The sequence below is a fragment of the Triplophysa rosa genome, linkage group LG2 (genome assembly GCF_024868665.1).
Source record: "Triplophysa rosa linkage group LG2, Trosa_1v2, whole genome shotgun sequence".
Classification (NCBI taxonomy): domain Eukaryota; kingdom Metazoa; phylum Chordata; class Actinopteri; order Cypriniformes; family Nemacheilidae; genus Triplophysa; species Triplophysa rosa.
In genome coordinates this window covers 24948440-24970168 of record NC_079891.1, presented here as the reverse complement: position 1 = coordinate 24970168, position 21729 = coordinate 24948440, and the positions used below count along the sequence as shown (strand labels likewise).

Here is a 21729-nt window from a genome sequence, read left to right as displayed (position 1 = left end):
ACCAATTTTCCACAATTACATCATACTTTAGACCAATCAGCACAACAGTGAAAATTTGTGGACAAATGTGACTTCTTACACATCCAACCTTTATAATTCATCTGTTTATCTGGGTGATGCTTGACAATTCAGAGTTAATTAATTTTCAGTTGAACTGACAGTGAAACAAACTCTGGACATGAAAAATGCTTCATGTAGTTAGTGTCCTCTCCAACTGCTGCTGATGTAACCTAGTCGTAATAGTTCTCTCAGGTGGGTCATGGTTGTGTAAGATGCATTTACGTTTAGATATAGTCCAGACTGTACTACATAGACCTCAGGGGAGCTTGAAATGGCTTGAGCTGACTTCAAGTTGATGTACTCTGTGCTGTCATTTAAATTCACAGAACAAAATTTTACTCAATTCCCTCCTCGGGCCTAACGTTCAATAGAGGAAGTTAGTGGGTCTAGATGCATTTCACATTTCCAACTTGTAAAGTAAGATTGGAGGGATGATAAGATGAAATGCAAATTTTTTAATCAAGGTTGAGTGCAATTTGGAATCTATTCTGCATAAAATGTTTTCATCAACCATATAGAAAGTCTCGTTTATACCTTCGTCTGATGAGAGAAGCAAAATCTACTTATGAGTATTGACTCAGAACCACAGCTCCTCCAAAAGTGTAATGTTTATAGGCTACGCATTTGTATACAGTGTTCTTCTGCATGCATGCTTTATTCATCATGGCACCTGAACTTTTGAACTAGCGATATATCTGGAGATGCGATTCATCTCCCTATCCTTAAAAATCAGGTAGCAAGAGATAAACTTCACATTCTCACATGCAAAAGAAATAGGTTATAGTGCTAATTATTATGAAAAAATACACAAGACTAATTTTTAAATGTATCAACAGGACAGAAAACAATAGAACATTCCAGAAACAGATTATTAGAAATATATGACCATAAAAGGCATTTTGTAATCTTAATTGTTATTTAGCATCTAAATTGTTTTTTTTTCATTTTACAGTTACAATAACATACTCAAGATCATAGTATTATCGTGTTTATTAAGCTTAGGTGTAACAAGGTCATATTAAAGACGTACAGTAATGAGATAAAAGCGAGTAGAACAGTGACCTGTTAATGGCTGTTGACTTAAGGACTCTGTTACTCTGCACTTTCAGCCTTAAAGTTTCCCCTCATTTATGGACAAGAAGAGAAAGTGAGAACCAGGCTGCAATGACAGACCAAGCCAATTAAAATTGTGCAGTAAGCTATACTGTGTAGGTCTATGAGCTGCCTCACTGTTTCACAGTCTGATCTGTAAATGGTCTAATTGGAAGATGAGACCACCTGCAGTTGTACTGGAGGGAGGCCCAGATTATGTGAAACCACGTATGTGTTGGCTCTGTGAAACGACATGATGTGATGTTGGTCTGTCTGTGCTTTTTATTCATTTTTTGTTACTGTACCTTTAAGATACTAATGTCATTATTGTCTATTCAATCACAGTCAACAATGCTTAAAGGGATCGTTCACCCAAAAATACAAATTCTGTTATCATTTACACACCTTCGAGTAGTTCCAAATGTGTATAATTTTTTTTCCTGATGAACACAGAGAAAGTAATTTAGAAGAATGCTTGTAACCAAACAGTTCTTGGACCCCATTAACTACCATAGTAGGAACATTTTCTTTTTATATTTTTTGTTCTGTTGAGCACAAAAGAAGATATTTTCAAGAGTGTAGGACAGGAAACACTTTTGACTAACATTGTCATTTTTCCTACTATGGTCAATGGGGTTCTCTTTGGTTATAAGCATCCGTCCACGTGTCTTTCTCTGTGTTCAATCCAACAAAGACATTTTACAAAGCTTACTTGCGATATAAAACCCTGCTTTACAAATTCACAAAACACCCGGTGCTGAAATGTGCAGCACAAACTGTGAAGGTCGGAGTGATGTGAGACCTTATTAAATACAACATAGGGATCATTTGGAAAGCTATACAAAGGCAGAGATGTTAGCCCACACCTGGGAACAGCACAACATTTGGCAAACATCCCCCACATTAGTTATAGACCATCTGGAATAATGTACTATATCCTCCTGGTGGTGATGAATAGTAGTAGTATCTCTCCTGCTTCTCTATTTATAGCACTCTAGCTAAACAGGCCAAGTTGCTGAACTCTAAAAATTTGGGGAGTGTGTTTGAGTTCTGAAAGTTCCCAAAAATGGATCAGATTTTGATCCCTTAAAGATTTTGGTCGAAAATATTTTGAAGCGTTTGCTATAGTGCAGTGTGTTTAGAGACTTGCAAGTCTCTTTTAAGTGTTAATAAGTGAATAATGAGGAGATTTTAAAAGCTGAATGCCAATGGCAGATGTTGAGAATTTTCAACGATGACTGTGACTCATTGTTTAGTTCACACTAGAAGCCTGCATAAATCCAACCGTATAGCTGTCAATGACAAAAACTCTCAGCTGGCCGCAGGAACCGTGTGAGATGAAAGATTGAAGAGTATAAACTAAAATCAAATCGGCAAAGAGACACAAAGTGTTCAAGTTCAGCTTGAGATTGTGAAGAGGAGGATGAGAAAAAGAATGCTGGAGGAAGGGTCACGTCTCACATACAGTGGTCGGCTTAATGCACGCTGAGCCACTCGGGTACAAATTGTGTTGGCTTTTTACTAAATTAGCGTGAGTCTGCTGAAGTCAGAGTCACCCAAGGCAAAAGCACTTGCGCTCCTTTTGAATGTGTGTGGACAGACACGAAAACAGCAGTGTATGAAAAATAGCTGTAGGGTAGAAACATCATGTGCGCATCTCCTGTCTCTTACTCTTTGGGGATAGTCTGTTTTCAATCTGTGTGTATTTGTGACCAAGTTTGTTTTATATTTACTGTATACATTTGGCAGACGGTTTATCGAAAATGACTTTACATCCTATCAGTATGGAAATTCTCTGAGAATCAAACCAATGACCTTGACGTTACCAGCACTATGTACCTGCACTACTTGTTGATCTACAGGAAAGCGTTTTATGTGTATTGTTTTTGCATCTGTGTCTCTATGTTGAACTGTTCTTCTTAGTCACTCTATCCGCCTCTTATCCAGCAGTCCACAGCATGGTTAAAGCATCTGATTTAAGTAATACTGTATGTTTAATATGGTTCTCTCCATTCACACACTCTCTGTTCAGTTCTTTACCTTATCTGTGCCACTCTTGCCTCGTCCTGCTCTTCTGCGTTTCTTCAATCTTTCTTACCCTTCCCCCTTCTATTTTGTCACATGGCTGAAAACATGTGAGATGCTCCTTGATGCATACATGTATCCTCAAACTGACAAATTTATTTGTTTTGTGCAGAGTTTATTTTAATCTATTCTACTGCATGCCACGTAATAGCATCAGCATCTTAAAATACAGTAAGAGTCTTATTTTTTAGGGCTGTCAAACGATTCATCGCGATTAATCGCTTCCAGAATAAAAGCTTGTGTTTACATACAGTAATATACAGTATGTCTGTGTACTGTGCATATTATATTTGTATTTATGAAAACATACATGCATATGTTTAAGAAAAATATAAAAATGTATAAACATTTATATCTAATTCAAATTCTTAAATATAAATAAATACATGTAAATATTTCCTAGATATGTATATGTACATGTACTGTATGTGTATGTGTATGTGTTTATAAATACAAAATGAACAAGCACAGTACACAGACATATTATGTAAACACATTATTATTCTGATTAATCACGATTAATTGTTTGACAGCCCTAATATCTTTATATTTTCCTTGGTTTCCCTTTCGTGTATGTAAATGTGAATGTGTACAGATGCTTAGACAATATTTTTTGAAAAACAACCATATCGAGAAATTTGACAATTAATAGAGTGAGAGAGAGATTTGGCCCTCCAATACCCTTCAGTGGCTCTCGTTATGTTTTATTCATGTTGTAATTTATTCTGACTGAGCAGCTTTTGGTTGTTTTTCATCTGAGTCTGCGATTTCTAGTTAAAGAAAAGAACAGTAAGCCATCCTCATGATAATTTGGGGTCATTTCTTGCGCCTGCACTTATGCCGAAGCTATTCTTGCAGAACTAAATTTCAAAAAGGCAAGCCAAAGAAACAAAGCAATCTCAGAGGGTTTGAGGTTCACTGATTCACCCTAAAGGTCAGATGTGAGGTGATGTATCACTCCCCTCCTCACATCCTTTACCTATTACGGGCGTATGCATTCGCATTTCATTCCCTGCAACTCATATGATTTTGATTGACCCGTCACTGCAGAGAGAGAGAGAGAGTGAGAGAGAGAGAGAGAGAGAGAGAGAGAGTGAATGTGAATGATACGCCCGTGATGGGATGATTCCACTGTGAATCAGTCTTCCCATCTGTTGTAAGAGTTTGTTAAGTGAGGAGAGAGAGCAAAACGCACGTGCTGGCTAGTATTTAATTATTCAGCGTGTCGTTGGAGAAAGCACGGCTACTCCAACATCACATTAATCCCATTTCCTAGCATCCCGTGAGATGTGTGGAGACCGCACATAATCACAGCATGCTGATTATGGGTTTGTGTTTCTCTGTGGGGATGTGTTGGTGGGGATGCTTGCTTGCTTAGTTCATCTGGGGGTTTTTGAGTAGCATACACGTTTTTAGACAGGATGGAGGCAAAGAGAACTCACTGTATATTGACATACTTGTTTTTACTGTTTTATTTAACAATGTGTGTGTTTTGCGTGTCTTGTGTGTGAGGCAGAGAGAGGGTTTGTGCATGCTACTAGAACAACTTGTGTGGGAAGTCTTTTTATCATTTGCTGGGACTAAATTAAAGACAAAGTGAGCAAAACATTTTCTGTCATTTGTTCATGCTAGTTTGTGTACTCTCAAAGTGGATGCAGACAGTTAGGGTGCATGAGGACTATTCTTGGTGGGCCACACATGACTGTTCATATTTTTCACAGTTCTTATGTAGAGTCATAATGGAATTTGACAGCTCTTTATGTTAATTATTTCTATAAATCATTCATGCGGATTGTAAAGACTATTGGAAATGATAATGAATCTGTTTTATTTTCCACCTAAAAACCAAACTGCTGCATTTTTGAAGCACACACACATTCCATAAAGATCCTTAAAAATGTTTTTTTTGGTTAGACGAGAGAAAGGTCTGCTAGTGTAATCTAGTACAGTGCGTTCTCTGAATTTAGCTTGTTATTATTGACCACATCAACAAGCTGTTTTCCCTTATCCTCCTCTATAACCTATTCTCCAAACTCATCTTCCCGGCTGATCACTATCATCCTCCCGTCTGTTCGCTCAGAGATATAACACCCTCCCTTTCTACAACAGGGAGTCTTATGGGGGTTGTGTTCTCATAGCACAGCTGGACACCCTCTGAATGTCCTGCACTGAAAGCTTCTAGATTTAATTCTTTGCTTTACTACATATTGCAATACCTCTCCGGGCCTACAGGGATTTTTTTCTTCTATTACATTGAATCGATGCTCCCAGGACACGGTTGCCACCTGGTGGTTAAGCTAATTACTGCAAGAAATGGAATGCACATGCGCGATGACGAAAATGCGTCACGCGCACTGTACACTGTCCCTCATGTACGCGTAAAAAGGGAACTATACTTCAGACATTACGCCTCATTACCCACTAGAAGTCATAGGATGGGATGTTTGACTTGTTTTTCCTGATAGCATTTGAGAGAGGGCGTGGTTACCCCATTTAAATCGCAGCCCATATCTTATGACATTGACACTAATGTGTTGTCATTTTCGCTTGTGAGGTTTTCGTGTTGCGAGAATACTGTTAAAGTGAAAAAACCTCACGTACTGTGCAGTACATAGTGTTCAGTTGAAAAATGCGGTCCAATTATAAAGCATTATTGTACATTTATATATGAAGGCATGAATCACCCAAGCTGTCTAGGATTTTTTTTGTTAGATAAATAATCTGTAAATGAATGCTCCACCACAGGGAATGAAACCTGGAAACCCCTCGAAAGTTGCGTGAATATCTACACTGTAAAACAAAAATCCCTTAAAAATTAAATAAAATTGGCAGCTGGGGCGGCAGAAAAATTTCTTACATTTGTTTTCACGTAAAATTATGTTTTTCATGTTTTTCTTGATAATTTCTTTTTTCTGTAATTTGACATTTTTACCGTATTTCAAAAAGATGTGAAAAATCTGTATTTTACAGTTTTTTACTGTTTCAAAATTTTTGATTTGATTTTCTGTTTGTCTCTCTGCAGAGCAGCCCGTGCATTTGGAGAATACCTTTCTCATACGCACCCTGAGAACCGCAACAGATCAGGTTAGGTCCATTTCACCTCCATTTCACTTCTTTTTTCTTCCCAGTAGGCCACTGTCCAAAAAGTCGCCATTTGACATTAATTCCACATCGGACCACTCACTCAGCCATCTTAGTTTTGCTCTCCTCCACCCCAGACCTTCACAGGCTGGCTTTATTTAATTGGTCATAAGAAAAGAGCTTCATTGGCAGCTTACTCCCTGTAGCCAAGCCACAATGAATACACTGTACTAAGAACAATGTGTTTTTCCTTGTTCCTTTCTGTCTCTCCCACTCTTCTTCTCCAGACCATTTGCTATCTGACACATTCATTGCTCAAGACACGGACTCTCCAGACCTCAGCCGACTAAACAACAACGATAGCCTCCAGCCGTACTACCATCACACTCTCATAGTCAAGCCCAGTCAAGAAGAGCTTCAGCCAGGCAGCCAGTCTGCTCCTCTTCCCACAACATCCAAACGGCGTCTTTCTGTAGAACACAATCTCTCTTCTGAGGACCAGAAGCATCACAGGTGCATAGAGAACTCTTTGAAACCAGCTCGTGTCTACACTATTACCAGAGAGCGAGATATGCTCGGTGGTCAGGCAAGCGAGGAGAGCTTGGAACTGGAGGTGCTAAAAAGGACCACAGAGCCACAGCGAGCCAATGCTTCACGTGGCAGCCATCATCGAGGAAGCCATCATGGTGGAAACAGTAGCCACACCCACCAGCATCACTGCGGCCACGCTCCTCCGACGCAACCATTGCAGAGCTCAGGGAGTGCACATAACATCCGGGATTGGGGATCTAGGAGGAGCAGGTCAAGGGAGGACTGCACCCCAGATTGCGTGGCCTGCATTCGGCCACACTGCCAGAGCCAACGTTCCCTGGACCTGGAGACCTCACCTCTTGATGGTGGCAGACATCATAAGAAGCTTGAGAGGATGTACAGTGAGGACAGAGTTTCTTCTGAGGACAGAGGTGAGGAGAATTACACCTTTCTTTTGTGTGAATGGTTGTTTGTTTAGTTTACTCATCGTGGGATTCACACAATGCAGGTTAAATATCTTTTTCAACTCTGTTTGTTTGCAGAGGATCACTCCAACAGTTGGTTCCCTAAAGAGAACATGTTCAGCTTCCAGACTGCGACCACCACGATGCAAGCGTGAGTACACACGGGAATTCATGACATGAACGCTCATCTTCAGTTTCTTCTGGAGTAGGGCTGGTTTATTAAGCAGACATGTAATTTAGGTTTCTTTAGACTCATGCATGGAGGTGTTCTTTTATATCTTTCTTTTTTCTATTTCTATCTCTCCCTCTATGTTTGTTTCTATATCTCTTCTTTTTATCATTTTCTGTGATTGATCACTTTCTATCTTTATTTTTCAGTCTTTCTCTTTTTCTCCTCTTCTTTCCTCATCAAATTTTTTTCTATTTTTGTATTTTTATCTATTTCTTTTGTTATTTCTTTCTCTCCTTTTTTCTATTTTTCTCTTTTTCCTCCTCTATCATTTCTCTCCTTCAGCTGTTCAGTCAGGCGGATTTGAGCTTCATTATTCTCTGTGTCGACGTTCTTGTTCAGTCTGACTTCTTAATTATCACCTGTCTGGCAGAAGTCTTAATCACAGAGCCCACCAGTTGAGCCCCCCACTGGGGTTCAGTCCACCTCCCTCCAGCCGACATGCATGTTTCCTCCTCAACCTCGCGATGCCCTCCCACCTCATCATCTGGCGTCACTTTTGCTGCCATTTATCCAGCTGTCTCCCTCTATAAGAATCCATTTCTATCTCCTGAGCTACTTAATTCACTTTTACTCCGGATTTGCTCGTTGCTGCTCTTTACTGACTTCTAATTGACACTTTCACGGTGTAACCTTTTTTCAGTTTGTGTGAAATGTCAGTGTTTTTGCTGTCCTTCATGGTTTGCTGTATAACTGTCATTTTAGTGATAATTGACTGTAATAGTTAGTGATGAAGCACTTGGTGATCATTTTATGGCAGCTGATTGAAGATGCTTTGGCTTTCTTGAGCAGCTATTTCACTTAATACCATGTTGTGATGGCTAAAGTACTTGTTTTTGTCTCTCTATTTTTTTTCTTATATGCTTTTCCGGTTCTAAAGAATATCGTAAGTATCTTTTACACTGGCCCAAGAGTCAGCACTTCACCTCATCCCCACCCTCTGCTCCTCTGTGCTGCTGCATTTTTCCTGTCCTGTGTAAACCTCTCACTACACCAGCATTGGACAGAGTGTTTGAAGTTATGAAGGAAACATGTCTCAAACAACACTCACAAGCTGTGTTCCAAAAGCTGCTCTCTTACCAAAATCCTTTTTAGTGAAGTCATCCCACTTGGTGGCCATATTTGCAACACCTCTGGGCAGCTAGTTTAGTCATACGAGACCAAGTTAATAAATAAGTAAGACTGATATCTCTAAAATCGCTTCCCAAGTTCACAATACAAAACAACACATTTCAGACCAAATACATCAAGTTTACTGTACATTTTGTTTTTAAGCTCAAATTGTGCTTCAGCTCCTGTGCATACGCAAAGGTTCACAACTCTCTGTACAGCCTCCCGCCCCCAGAGAACTGTGCCATCTTGTTAATATCTGTAATCTTTGTATCTTACTGCCTACATAGGAAACTGCCCTCTAAAGCATCATTCCAACTAAAAAAGAAACTTGCATACAAATAACGGTTGACCTAACGGTCGAGGCTATAGGTTTTGATGTTAACCGTTTGCGAAGATAACAGATGCTGCTTTAATAAGTATAAAAGTTGTGTAAAGTTATTATTATTATTATTAATTATTTACATTTTGATTTAAGTGTTTTTATTAATATTGGGGATTCTTTACATTTCTCTTAACAGTACATTAGTTGTCAGTGGCTTAAATGGCTTAAATGACGGTTTCATTGGTAATTGGCCCGAAGTGAACTTTCGGTCTGTGTTTGGTTATAACAATTTATTTTATATTAATTCATATTAATATTTTATTGTATATTAAGTGTATTTAATTACGTACATTAAAAGTGTGAGCCAGATAACGTGTTTATGTGGTTACCCCTGAAACCGTCTATAGGCAGTGTACTTGGTTTTGGAACTGAGCTATTAAAGATAGTAACAAGATGTGGCACTATTACTATGACCGGGGAGAAATGCAATGCTCAACATGCTCCAATGAAGGACGTCCCGCCTTCCTATAACAAGAACCAATCAGTTGACAATGACTGGCGATTCTTTTGGGAGGGACTCTATACAGAGTCTTGTGAGGTGCTTGCTCATTTACGCAACCCTAAAAAATGTAATCTTATTTAGTGCAATTTGAGCTTAAGAAACAAAGGTTATGGTACAGTTAATGTCAAGTCTAATTGTTGGTCATAAACATGTTATTTAATTGTGATTTTAGCATGAGACTTTAGAGAAATCTGTCTTCCCCCATTCAAGAACATAGGACTTTAGTCTTGCATGATTGAAATAGCTGGCCGGTGGCATTGCAAACATGGCTGCCGTGTGCCACAGCTTCCTTAAAGTCCGAGTAAAGTGACATTAAAATATGTGTTCAGAGTTTGTCACACAACAGAAAAGTGTGTTATTAACCATTGGATCTGATTCGAAACACAAAGTCATACAGTATTTAGTAAAGCTAAACACATTTTCAACAGTTTTGTAAGAGTTTGTTTGCGGTAGCATTGCTGTGACCTGACATCTGAAACTTCTTTCAAATGCAACATTTTAACATAAATTATGCTTACATCCTAAAAATCTTGATTTGTTTTACACATGAGAGCAAAATGGGAACTTGTTCAGAAGGAATTAAGTAATTCTTACTTACCACCACCGTGTTTAATATTACATGCGAAGTATATAAATATAGCCTGGGTGTACCCCAGAAAAGTCACTCATCTCGCACACAGTGTTTCAAGACTGTCACCAATCTGTCAGGTTTCTTACAGATTTCAAGCACAGATTTTCAACACATTCACACGCGCTGACTCACAAAGACAGACAAACACTGTCGGAATTTGGCCTCTGGTCTTATATTACCCTCATCTGTTGAGGACAAGGGTTTGATTTAACAGCTGTCAATATTGACGGATATATCTTCTGTCACCCTGTCAAAAACAGTAGGCCTAGATACACGCTAGATATGATAGCCATGCAGGGATACACACACACACAGAGGATGTAATAGTTTTTTTGTTTGTATAGGTGTTTGTATAGGCCTACTTATCTTCTGTGCTGGTTGGTGAATAAGTGTCTGTTACACTTGACCCGTGGTTGTAGTGTTTAGTGTGTATTTGTGAGTGTGGTTGTGTCTAATTGACCTGTGGGTGGTGATCTGAACCTTTTGGCTTGAACCAACTCTAGATTTTTCCCTTGCTCTGTTCCCTGTGCGCACACACAGTATACACACACACATACACTCACAGCCTATAATGTTGTGACCGGTCCCAGCAGGGCATTTCGTGGAATTGCGGAGAGAAAGAGGAGGAAAAGAGAGCAAGAAGCCACCACACTGATGGAGAGGTACTGTCTATTGCCCACATTGTCCTTTGTCCCGGCTATACACATTTCGTTGTGTCCACTGCCCAACATAGGCGCAAGGACTCGCTTTACTTGGCCAATTGGTTCATATTTGATATGGAATATTTCACATGAAGAGATTGTCTAGACCTAGTATGAACTATCTGGTTGACTGACATACTTAAATTACCATCTAAACAGAAAAAATGGTGCCTTTTTACTTTTGGGTTGCAGTGTGGCAAACCTCTTAGTAGACACGTGATGTTAGGTTTATTGATCTGAACCATCAAAAACACACCAAGCACCAGAGTGCGAGTCTGTCCGACTGTTCAGATCAATAGGCCAATCAAGATATTGAACTCGGGGTGCAATTCCTGAAGTGTGTCAGTCGATAGAGCTGACAAGTGAACACCTCCTGAGTTTAGTTTTTCAGTCAAGTGTCACGCGGCACGCTGACGCCATACGCGTGATGAATAACTCAACTGCAAATTTGATTCTGCCTGGCTAAGCTGGCTTTCATATTTAAACACACCTTCTAATTGACTCGCTGGCAGCTCTATCATCAAAATGTCAACAAAATTCTGAATTGCTAGAGAGAGAACGAGTGCACAGTGCACTAAAGGTAAACTGAGAGGACAGATTCAATTTATATTTATATATTTTTTCTATGACAATACTGAAAAACGTCTTGGTTATGGATGTAACCTCAGTTCCCTGATGGAGGGAACGAGACGTTGTGTCGAGCCAATAGATGGGGGTTCGCTCTTGAGAACATATCACCTTCTGACTAGTTTAGAAAAGGCCAATGAAATTGGCGAATGAAATTTGCATGCCGGACTCCGCCCCCGGATACCCTTGTATAAAAGGGAGACGGCGTGCTGCATTCATTCACCTTTTGGTCTGAGGAGCCTGAGCATCCCTCGACCGCTGCGGCGGGCGGCCAGCATTGTGGCAAGAAGGACATAACGTCTCATTCCCTCCATCAGGGAACTGAGGTACATCCGTAACCAAGACGTTCCCTTTCTGTCTGTCTCTTGACGTTGTGTCGAGCCGACAGATGGGGTTCCTATGGAAAACGCCACAGCGCTGTGCCGCATCAAAATCTCTAGCGGAGCGAAGCTGACTGGCCTGGGCGAGTCAGACGAGCGCTAGCGCGAAATTGTAACCATCCAGTGGAGAGGTAGGGGGTCCCAGAGCTTTTTGGAAAAAAAGCCCAAGGTGGGAAGCCCCTGCCACCGGTCATCACGGACGGAGGCCTTGATTCTCTAACAGCGAGAAGCCGCCTGGCACCGTAAGGGCCACTGGGTAAGCAGTAATCCCCCCGGGGGGAATTAGTGCAGACACCACATGGTCTCACCATCAGGGGAGAACTCATGGGAAAACGTACGGACTGAAAGAGTTAACCGCAAGGTGGAGGTCCACCTAGGGAGGTCATGGGTTGCCGAGGTGGGAACCATTCATGAGGATACATCAGATGGAACCGCCCACGGGGGGGGGGTTACCACGTCTGGAGCACTAGGTCCGGTTAGAGCTATGTTGTGGATAACTCAGTTGGTCCCGGCCTAAGGGGCAGGGCTGCTCTGCCCAGCCTGCCCCCAGGAAGGTGCTAGTGATGGATGGAATGCCTGTTCTTTACCCAGTGGGGAAAGAAGAGAGGCGTAAATAGCCGCTGATCCCCCTAGAGGAAGGGGGAAGGGCTTTCGCAGGTGTACTCCCTACCGGCTGCCGGTCCTACACGTTGCCCTGCAGGACGCGGGCTGACACCGGTTCCACGCGTAGGTATTAGAACCTCGCGAGGTGTTGGGCGTAGCTCAACCTGCAGCTCTGCAGATGTCTGCCAGAGAGGCACCCTGAGCCAGTGCCCATGAGGAGTGTGCCTCACTCCTAACGGGCAGGGCGATCTTGAGATTGGTATGCCATAGCGACGGCATCCACGATTCAGTGCGCCAGCCTCTGTTTGGAGACAGCTCTCCCCTTCTGCTGACCTCCAAAACAGACAAAGAGCTGCTCAGAGCATCTGAAGCTCTGCATGCGGTCCAAGTAGAGGCGCAGTGTGCGTACTGGACACAACACGGATGGGTTTGTCTTCCTCCCCGGTGGGGAGCGCCTGCAGGTTCACCACCTGGTCTCTAGGGGGAGTGGTGGGAACTTTGGGCACGTAGCCGGGCTGAGGTCTCAGGATAACGTGAGAACCACCAGGCCCGATTTCTAGGCAATCTGTGGACACGGAGGGTGCTTGTAGGTCCCCTACAAGTGAGTGCCATCAGGAGAGCCGTCTTTATCGTGAGGTGAGAAAGAGTGGCAGCTCCGAGGGGCTCGAAAGGGGGGGGCCTCTTGAGGCCCGCCACCTAGGTCACAAGAGGGTACGGAGCGCGGATGAGGCGGTAGCCTTCTCGCGCCCCTTAGGAACCTAGTGACCAGATCGTGCTGTCCCAGAGGCTTCCCAGCAACTGGGTCGTGATGAGCGGCCGTAGCGGCTACATGCACTCCCAGTGTGGAGGGGAGAGAGGTTACTCTCCAGTCTCTCTTGAGGAAGGGACAGCACGTTCCCGATCGAGCAACTCCTCGGGTCTTCTCTTCGAGAAGAGCACCAGGACGAGAAGAGGCCCCACTTATGGGCGTATAGCCGCCTAGTGGCTGAGGCCCTAGCCTGAGTGATGTCCCAACCACCGGGGGTGGGCCTCTCAGGATCTCCTCATCCCATCCAGACATGTAAGTTCCAGGGGTTTGCCTGGGATGCCGTAATGTGCCCCTTCCCCTGGGAAAGCAGGTCCTTCGCCGGGGGATCGGCCAGGGGGGAGTTGTCATCAAGAGCCTTAGCTCCGAGAACCAAGTCCGGTTGGGCCAATAGGGTGCAACTAGTACCACTTGATGCTTCTCTTCCCTGGCCTTGCACAAGACCTGTGCCATGAGGCTCACTGGGGGGAAGGCATACTTCTGCTTACCCCGCGGCCAGCTGTGCGCTAGGGTATCCATGCCGAGGCGTCCCTCGGTCAGGGAGTACCAAAGCGGGCAATGGGAGGAGTCCGGGGAGGCAAACAGGTCCACCTGCACCTGGCCGAACTGCTCCCATATGAGCTGGACTGCGCGGGGATGGAGTCGCCACTCTCCGCAAGGCGTCGACTGACGAGAGAGCGCATCGGCTTTCTGGTTCAGGTCGCCTGGGATGTGTGTGGCTCGCAGGGAGCTGATCACCTGCTGACTCCAGAGGAGGAGGTGTTGGGCGAGTCGTATTAGCTGCCGTGAGCGAATGCCACCCTGGCGATTGATATACGCTACGGAAGCTGTGCTAAGGCGTGATGACCATACGCCTGCTGCCGGTGTGCCACGCTGTCCAGGGAACCCGACTCTGTAGCCAGTGTTGGAGCAGTCGCATGTGCATCGACCCGAGGGGGACCACCCCCACTGAGGACGCCATGTGCCCAGGAGCCTCTGAAAGTTTCAGGGGGACCGCTGACTGCATGAAGTGTTTCAGGCAGTTCAACTCTGACTGAGCGTGCTCTGAGTCAGTCACGCTGTCATGGAGACAGAGTCGAGTTCCATACCGAGAAAGAGGATGCTCTGCACAGGGGAGAGCTTGCTCTTTTCTCGGTTGACCTGTGGTCCCAACCGATCTAGGTGCCGGAGCACTAGGTCCCTGTGTGTACACAACAGATCTTGCGAGTGTGCCCAGATGAGCCAGTCGTCAAGATAGTTAGTACCCGCACACCTCTCTCCCCGAGGGGAGAGAGGGCGGCTTCCACGATCTTCGTGAAGACTCGTGGGGACAGGGACAGACCGAAAGGGAGGACTCTGTAGTGATATGCATGCCCTCGAAAGCGAGACATGAAAGTAAGCGTCCTTCAGATTGATTGCCATGAACCAATCTTGACATCTGGTAGACGCCAGGATGCGCTTCTGCGTGAGCATCCTGAACGGCAGCTTGAGTAGGTGCCTGTTCAGGGTACGCAGATCTAGCAACCCCCCTTTTTGGGGACGATGAAGTACGGGCTGCAGAACCCGTTGAACCTCTCGGCCAGAGGGACGAGCACGATCGCTTGCCAGAGGGGTGGTGACCCTGGCCCGAAGCACGGGAGCATCCTCGCCTCTGACTGAGGTAAGAGGATGTCCCGAACTTGAGCGGGCGTCTGGTAAATTGTATCGTGTAGCCGAGACGGATCGTATCCCATAGCCCCGTGACGGTTTGGGGGCTCTAGTCAGGCTCCCAGGGAGGTGGTTCAATAGCGAGCAGTGTGGATCCCTTGCCGTGGGGAGGCCCCCGGGGAGGAGATCGGCTCTGCTGCTTACCTACCTGGCGATGATGTAGCACAATGCACTGTCGATTGAGAGTGCTGAGGGCTACTGATTATCCTCGACATTGGGTCTCGCTGTGACGCAACGTCGAGTTGCCGAACACCATCGTGTAGAGGGTGAGAGCGGCTGTGATACACACCCAGAGAGAGAGGACTCTTAAGAGAGTGGGCAGTTGGGACGGGGCAGGAACCGTCCCGGATCGACCACCCAGCGTGGAATGGCTAGGGTCGGGCCCGATGGTATTCTCGATCTCCCCGGGGTCTTCCCATGAGGGCCGCTGCTTTTGCCGCGGCTGCTGACGGGGCGATGGTCTCCTCTTCGATGTCTCTTCCGGGGGGCCGCCTGAGTGGGGGGCGCCAGAGCCGGAGGGCGTCGAAGAGGACCAGGGCTGCTGGGAAGCAGACGGTGCACGGGACTCAACGGCCGAGGCGGCCGAGTCGCGGCGCGGGAGGATATGCTTGATATCCTCTGTCTGCTTCTTTACTGTCAAAAACTGCGGGTCGACAGAATCACCAAACAGCCCCCCCCCTGCGAGATGGGTGCGTCAAGAAAGCGGACCTTCTCATCGTTACTCATCTGTGCAAGGTTCGGCCAGAGGTGTCTCTCATGGACCACAAGTGTGGACATCGCCCGACCCAGGGCCCGCGCGGTCACCTTGGTCGCCCAAAGAGCGAGGTCGGTGGTGGCGCGGAGTTCCTGCATAAGCGCTGGGTCGGTCTTACCCTCGTGGAGTTCTCTCAATGCCTTGGCCTGGCAGGAGCCATAGCGTGGAGAGAGGAGGCAGCTTGGCCCGCAGCAATGTAAGCTCTCGACACGAGAGATGCCGAGACCCTACATGCTTTGGACGGGAGTCTAGGTCGAGTCCCCCAGGTGGCCGCCGCCTGCGGGCACGAGTGCACCACGGCGGCACACTCCACCTGGGGGACATCGACGTATCCTCTAGCTGCCTCACCCTCGAGGGAAGAGAGGGTGACAGAACTTGTTAGACGTGAACGTGCCGGAGAGGGGGCGTTCCAGGTCTTACTAAGTTCCTCATGCACTTCCGGAAAACACGGCACTGGGGGCAGGTGCGAGCGCTGGGAGAGGCAGTGCGGGCACTGCAACGCAACGCTCACGGCGGCCCGGGAAAGCATGGCTGACATTTCGACGTCCGCTTCTTCCTGGGCTCGACCCCCCGAGGGAGGGAGCCCGAGGAATCGTCGGAGTCGGATGGCAGTACGTCACCCCCCGATGCTGCAAGAGACATCTCATCATCACGCATCATGTCCGAATACGTGGTTGAGGAACAAGACGGTGGGACCGTCTCCTGGGGAACGGTCAGACGAGGGAGACGAGGTGCGAACGGTACGTGAGCCAGTGGCTGGCGGATTAACGCTCACAGTATCCTCATATCACCCTCGCTGCTTGCCGTAGCGGGCGGCAGGGCCGTAGTCCTGCCGTCACTGAACGGGGAGCAGACGAGGTGGTGGCTGAGTCCCGTGGGAACACAGCCACCTGTGACGCAACGTCTGAATCGTCAACCGCCCACAGTGTGGGCAGGACGTATCCACAACGTCTGCCCCAGCGTACTGGAAGCAGACATCATGTCCGTCCCCTTCCTCGATGAGTGTGTTGCACCCATGAGAACAGCAGGACATGCCACGCTGGAGAAATTTGCTCTTTTAGAGAAAAAAATTTGAACAATTCTGGCACTGCCGAGACGCCCCGGGGAAGTCGCTGCAGGAAGGGACAGTCCGCTGCACCACGTCATAAGATTCCAGCAGTAATTCGGCGTAGAGTTTGAAGTCTCGAACTCGATCAGTGTGAAGGCTCCGAAGAACAAAAGGTTCTCCCTTTTATACCCGGATATCCGGGGGCGGAGTCCGGCATGCAAATTTCATTCGCCAATTTCATTGGCCTTTTCTAAACTAGTCAGAAGTTGATAGGTTCTCAAGAGCGAACCCCCATCTGTCGGCTCGACACAACGTCGAGTGACCGACAGAAAGGGAACATTACGTTATGCCTGTTTACCCAATTTTATTGCTCAGAGGTTGCTCTTTATTATCTCATGGGATTCGGTTGTGTTTTGTTTAAGTCTCAGATGTTGCTTTATAGGAGAAATAAAAATGGAAAATCAGACAATTGTCAAAACCCACTGAGAGTATGGAATTGTAAAATGAATGTAGAGTGGATACGTAAAATAATCAGGATATGGGTTAATTTGTTGATAAATGTTTAAGTTTATATTAAAATGTTCAATAATAATTTACTATAATTAACTTTTCATTGCAGACTTGGCAAATCTAAGCTCTCTTTTTAATACTGTTGAGATCGCGTATGAAAGTGTAATGGAGAAATATGCAAGATTTCTGGCTTTTTTTCTGAAAAATATCTGAGACACATAAGACTGTCCATTTCATCTCATTGATGTCTAGCAGAAATAGATCTTATCTGTGATTTTTCTTTCTTATGGGTTCATCCATTGACTGTGAGACAGATGTTTTATGAAGTGGCTAATTCGTATCATATCGTATCATATTTGTATGTTTTAATACGATTTGCTTTCTCGCTAGTGACGTTAGGTTTAGGGTTGGGGGGTTTCAGTATTGTTTTTTCTATTAATCATACGTTTTTGTGCGATTCACATCATATGAATCCAACAATCCAACAATCTGGCAACCTTGTACCTGGGAATAGATTCCAAAAAGAGCTACTTAGTACCTGATCTCTAGAGATCTGTCTGTCATTTACACTTAGAGAATGCGCACAGTATTCTTACATATTTTTAATACAATTTATTGATTATCGATCTGTCAATCTATATTCCTCAATTACTTTTGTGTACACTGCTGAATAACATAATCATGTAATTTGACCTGTGCATTAATTTGAAAACAGCTAGTAAATTAGATTATTAATGATATTATTAATGATACATTGGAATTGCAGGACAAGATCGACATATTTGGTTAAGGTATTTGTTATAGGAACAATAAACAATTAATAAATGTAAAAAGTGACAGCTTAGAAAATTTTATTGCATTAAAAATGTGTACATTTTTTTATAATTAATAAAGATCTGTTGTAAAACAGGGAATTGAGCAGGATCGAAAACAGCAGCTAGGAATCAATTCTTGGAATCGATTCTTTCGATTTCCAAACCCGGAATAGGAATCGGAATCGACTCCAAAAAAATCTGAATTGAACAGCCCTAGCAAGTGACAGATAAATCTTTGCCAGACTACCATAGAGTTTAAAGTTTCTAGTTAAATCATGTTTATGTGTTATTATTATTATGAAGAATATTTTTCATTTCCATATTTCTGTGACATTCTCAGATCTGACCCACGACCTACCAGTTGAGAACAACTGCAATAAACCATCCAGACCTGATTAGCGGTTTGTCAGAATGAGCTATTTCCATTCTGCCCAGTGGACGACTATGGTCCTTGAGAAACGTCTAATTTATATGGTTTAATTTATATGGCCGACAATCTGACTTATCTCTTTATTTTAAGCACGATCATTAGAGCATTTCATTAAAAAGCCAGAAAAAAGTGCTGAAAAGACGTTGTTCTCTTTGTATGCCTTTCTATTTTTGAACCTTGATGAAGATCTGCACTCCTTCCTTGTCACTCCGCCTAATGACTTTGACAGCAGTTTAGAGGGATGTCAGCAAGACGGACATATGCAAAAAATCTATTCTGACAACAGATGCAGATGCATTGTCACAGTGCTCTTTGTAACCGTCTCAAATATGAGAAAGGTATTTTAAAAAAGCCTTTGTGTCTTTTCTGAAATGTTCACGTTGGTGGATTTGATTAGAAGCTCATAGCTGCGCAGCTATGTATAAAAGTCATCGCTGCTATACATCACTGCACTGAAAGAATATTAGTAATCCTGCTATTTATTTCACTGCAATACTGCTATCTAATATTGCGGTATTATGCTGCAGAATTATGCCTGCATAAAAAACTGCTAACTGTAAAAAATGAGCAGCCTACCAAGTGCTGGAAATGACACCCTGCCTATCAGTTTCAGTTTAGTTTTATGCCTTTTTTTCCAACTGCTTTCCATACCTCCTAGTCCAGCTCAGTGTTGGGTAAGTTACTCTGAAAAAGTAATTAATTACAACTTACTTATTACATATTCGGTAGTGTAATTAGATTACTGTACAAATTACTCTCTCCAAAAAGTATTTAATTACTAATTACTTTCTATATCCTACATCAACCTTGATTAGAATTGATTCAAGGATAGACATGAAACAGCTTATTTAATTAATTCAAATAAATAACTACATAAATTATTCTTATGAACTGAACAAAGTATACAAATGTGAGAAGGATACATTACAGCATACATTTTAAAGTTAGACTTATAATTTAGATGTCGTTTCCATTATTGAATATGTATACAGTATTAATTAAATTACATGAGAAGTAACTGTAATTAAATTACAGAAAAAATAAGAATAATCCCTTACTTTCCTTACTCAAGGGAAAATTAATTAAATTACAGTAACTAATTATTTAGTAACTAGTTACACCAAACACTGGTCCAGCTGTCATTTATTATAAGGTTTTGACTGAATGAGCTGCTGTATTATTAGTAGGAAAATGAAAAGTCCATCTACCTTTCCACACGCCTACTTTACTATAGCACACTACGGTGTCACCATGGAGACGTGATGCACAGTAAACAAGTGTGGAGTGCTAACAAGAGGAGAGAGAGTGTATGATATAGAGGGTCAGCTGAACTTGCTTTGTTTTCTGATGGTTTGTTTTTCTGGTTTGTAGTGGTAAATTTTGTGTGAGCCTATATGTGTGATTTTAGTTTCAGTGCACGAAAAATAGCAAATGGTACTGATGATGATGTGAAGCGCATTTAAATGCTTTGATCACTGTGACAATCACAGTCAAATTCAGTCAATAATTTTTTTTTATATTTCTATATTGTTGCTGTCCTTCCGAAACCTTGGATGTCCAAATTCGCTGTTGTCAGGAAATGTACTTTTTAAATAATGAAATACTGTGTTGTCAAAGTTGACACTTTTTAATGCTTTACATTGGTTAGATATTAGCAAAATCCAGTGACAAACATGAAGGGTGATTAGAGTAATAATAATTATTTATGGCAAATCATATTTTATCATATATAACATATATAAACATTATACTGTCACCACACAAAAGTCATTGGTTTCCAATGACACTGGCAAAATACCCTATTTACAGGCATATTTGTTTACCATGATTAATTTATTACAGTACTACAATAAATATTTATTTGTCTGATCATGTGATTTCAACATGGCAGCACCCATGAGGTTGTGATGTGCATTATGAAGAATAACACATTGTGAATAACAATTTTGTGTACATTATTTAAATCATAGAAAATTATATTTTAAAGTACTATACATTTTACAGATGTAAAGAAATTATTGTTAGTTTAACATAATAGTTCAGATGATGTGCTTTGGGAATAGAGAAATGAAAATATCTTAAATACAGACAGAAATGTCTCACTGTATATTATACTCTCGAAGCAATGTTGAAATGGGGGAAAACTGTTTATATCAGCTCATTTATTGCAGAGAATTTATGAGGAATGAGTTTTGTCTGGAGTGCACTAAGGTTGTCGTATAACTTCAAACACTCATTGCTATTCAAGCATGGCTTGTATTTAACATCTTCATTTTTGTCCCATCTCCCATTTTTTTCTCTTGTTCTCTTATACCTCTTTACAATCCACTGTACCTTTGCAAATCTTTTCTATCCCAGAAACTTCAGGAAGCACCTGAGGATGGTGGGCAGCAGGCGGGGGAAGGTCCAAAGTGAGTGTTTGCAGATGTCAGTGTGTGTGGGGTGCTTTTTTGCGTTTTAGAGTTTTTGGCGTGTGTGTGTGTGTTTGTGTATGATTAAAGAAATGTGTGTGTGTGTGTGTTTATGTCTAAGAGTGTGTTATGTGTTTGTCTGATATCATCTGTATGTTTGTGTTATGCTTTGCAAATCTTATATGAAAATATAAACATGTCATTGCTTGACAATAATTCATGATATCATATGAATGGTGCTCCATTTGATGAAAGTAATGGAACAAAACCATTCAGTGCTCTTGTCTGATAAACTGGTAACATGGTTGTGACATCATGTTTACAACTGGAGACGCATTTTACTTCCAGGTGCAAACGCTGATGCATCTCGCCTCTGATGCGTGATGGGACCACCCGAATCAGATCTTAAAGATCGGGTAACATGCTATTTCATGCATTCTGGCTTCTTTACACTTTTAAACGTGCTGGCTTCTCATGCTTAACATGGTCAACTTGTTCAAAAACAAGTTGGACGTATGATGTAGTATTTCTGTGCTACACTCCCCCAGCACTCCAACTTGTTTCAGAAAGTTTTTTCTAAGTCTGGATCCCTGTTTCGTAACAGGGGTCCTTTTCCTTTTATTGGGCAATTCTCCCGGAAAAGCACGCCCACAGCAAGGCGAAAGAAATAGCCCGCCCACGCACCAACCAACGAGCGATAGGAAGACCCACTTATAAAGATTGGCTGCGCTGTGTCAAGATTGGCTGTGGTGTGGGCCTGCAGCTGCAGCTTGTTACTCTTGCGATAAT

At 43.3% G+C, this 21729-nt stretch overlaps 1 protein-coding gene across 3 annotated transcripts in view; it reads left to right on the top strand.

Annotated features, from left to right (window-relative positions):
• Positions 1-21729, top strand: part of nsmfb (NMDA receptor synaptonuclear signaling and neuronal migration factor b) — a 37663-nt gene that overhangs the window by 1431 nt on the left and 14503 nt on the right. The window contains exons 2-5 of one of the 3 annotated variants that reach the window (XM_057355699.1): positions 6265-6321; positions 6606-7280; positions 7392-7464; positions 20888-20940. In XM_057355699.1, the coding sequence (XP_057211682.1) occupies positions 6265-6321; positions 6606-7280; positions 7392-7464; positions 20888-20940 (858 nt within the window). Of the gene's footprint in view, positions 1-6259; positions 6322-6605; positions 7281-7391; positions 7465-20887; positions 20941-21729 lie in introns of all 3 variants that reach the window. The other 2 variants (XM_057355695.1, XM_057355703.1) reach the window with 2 other exon arrangements.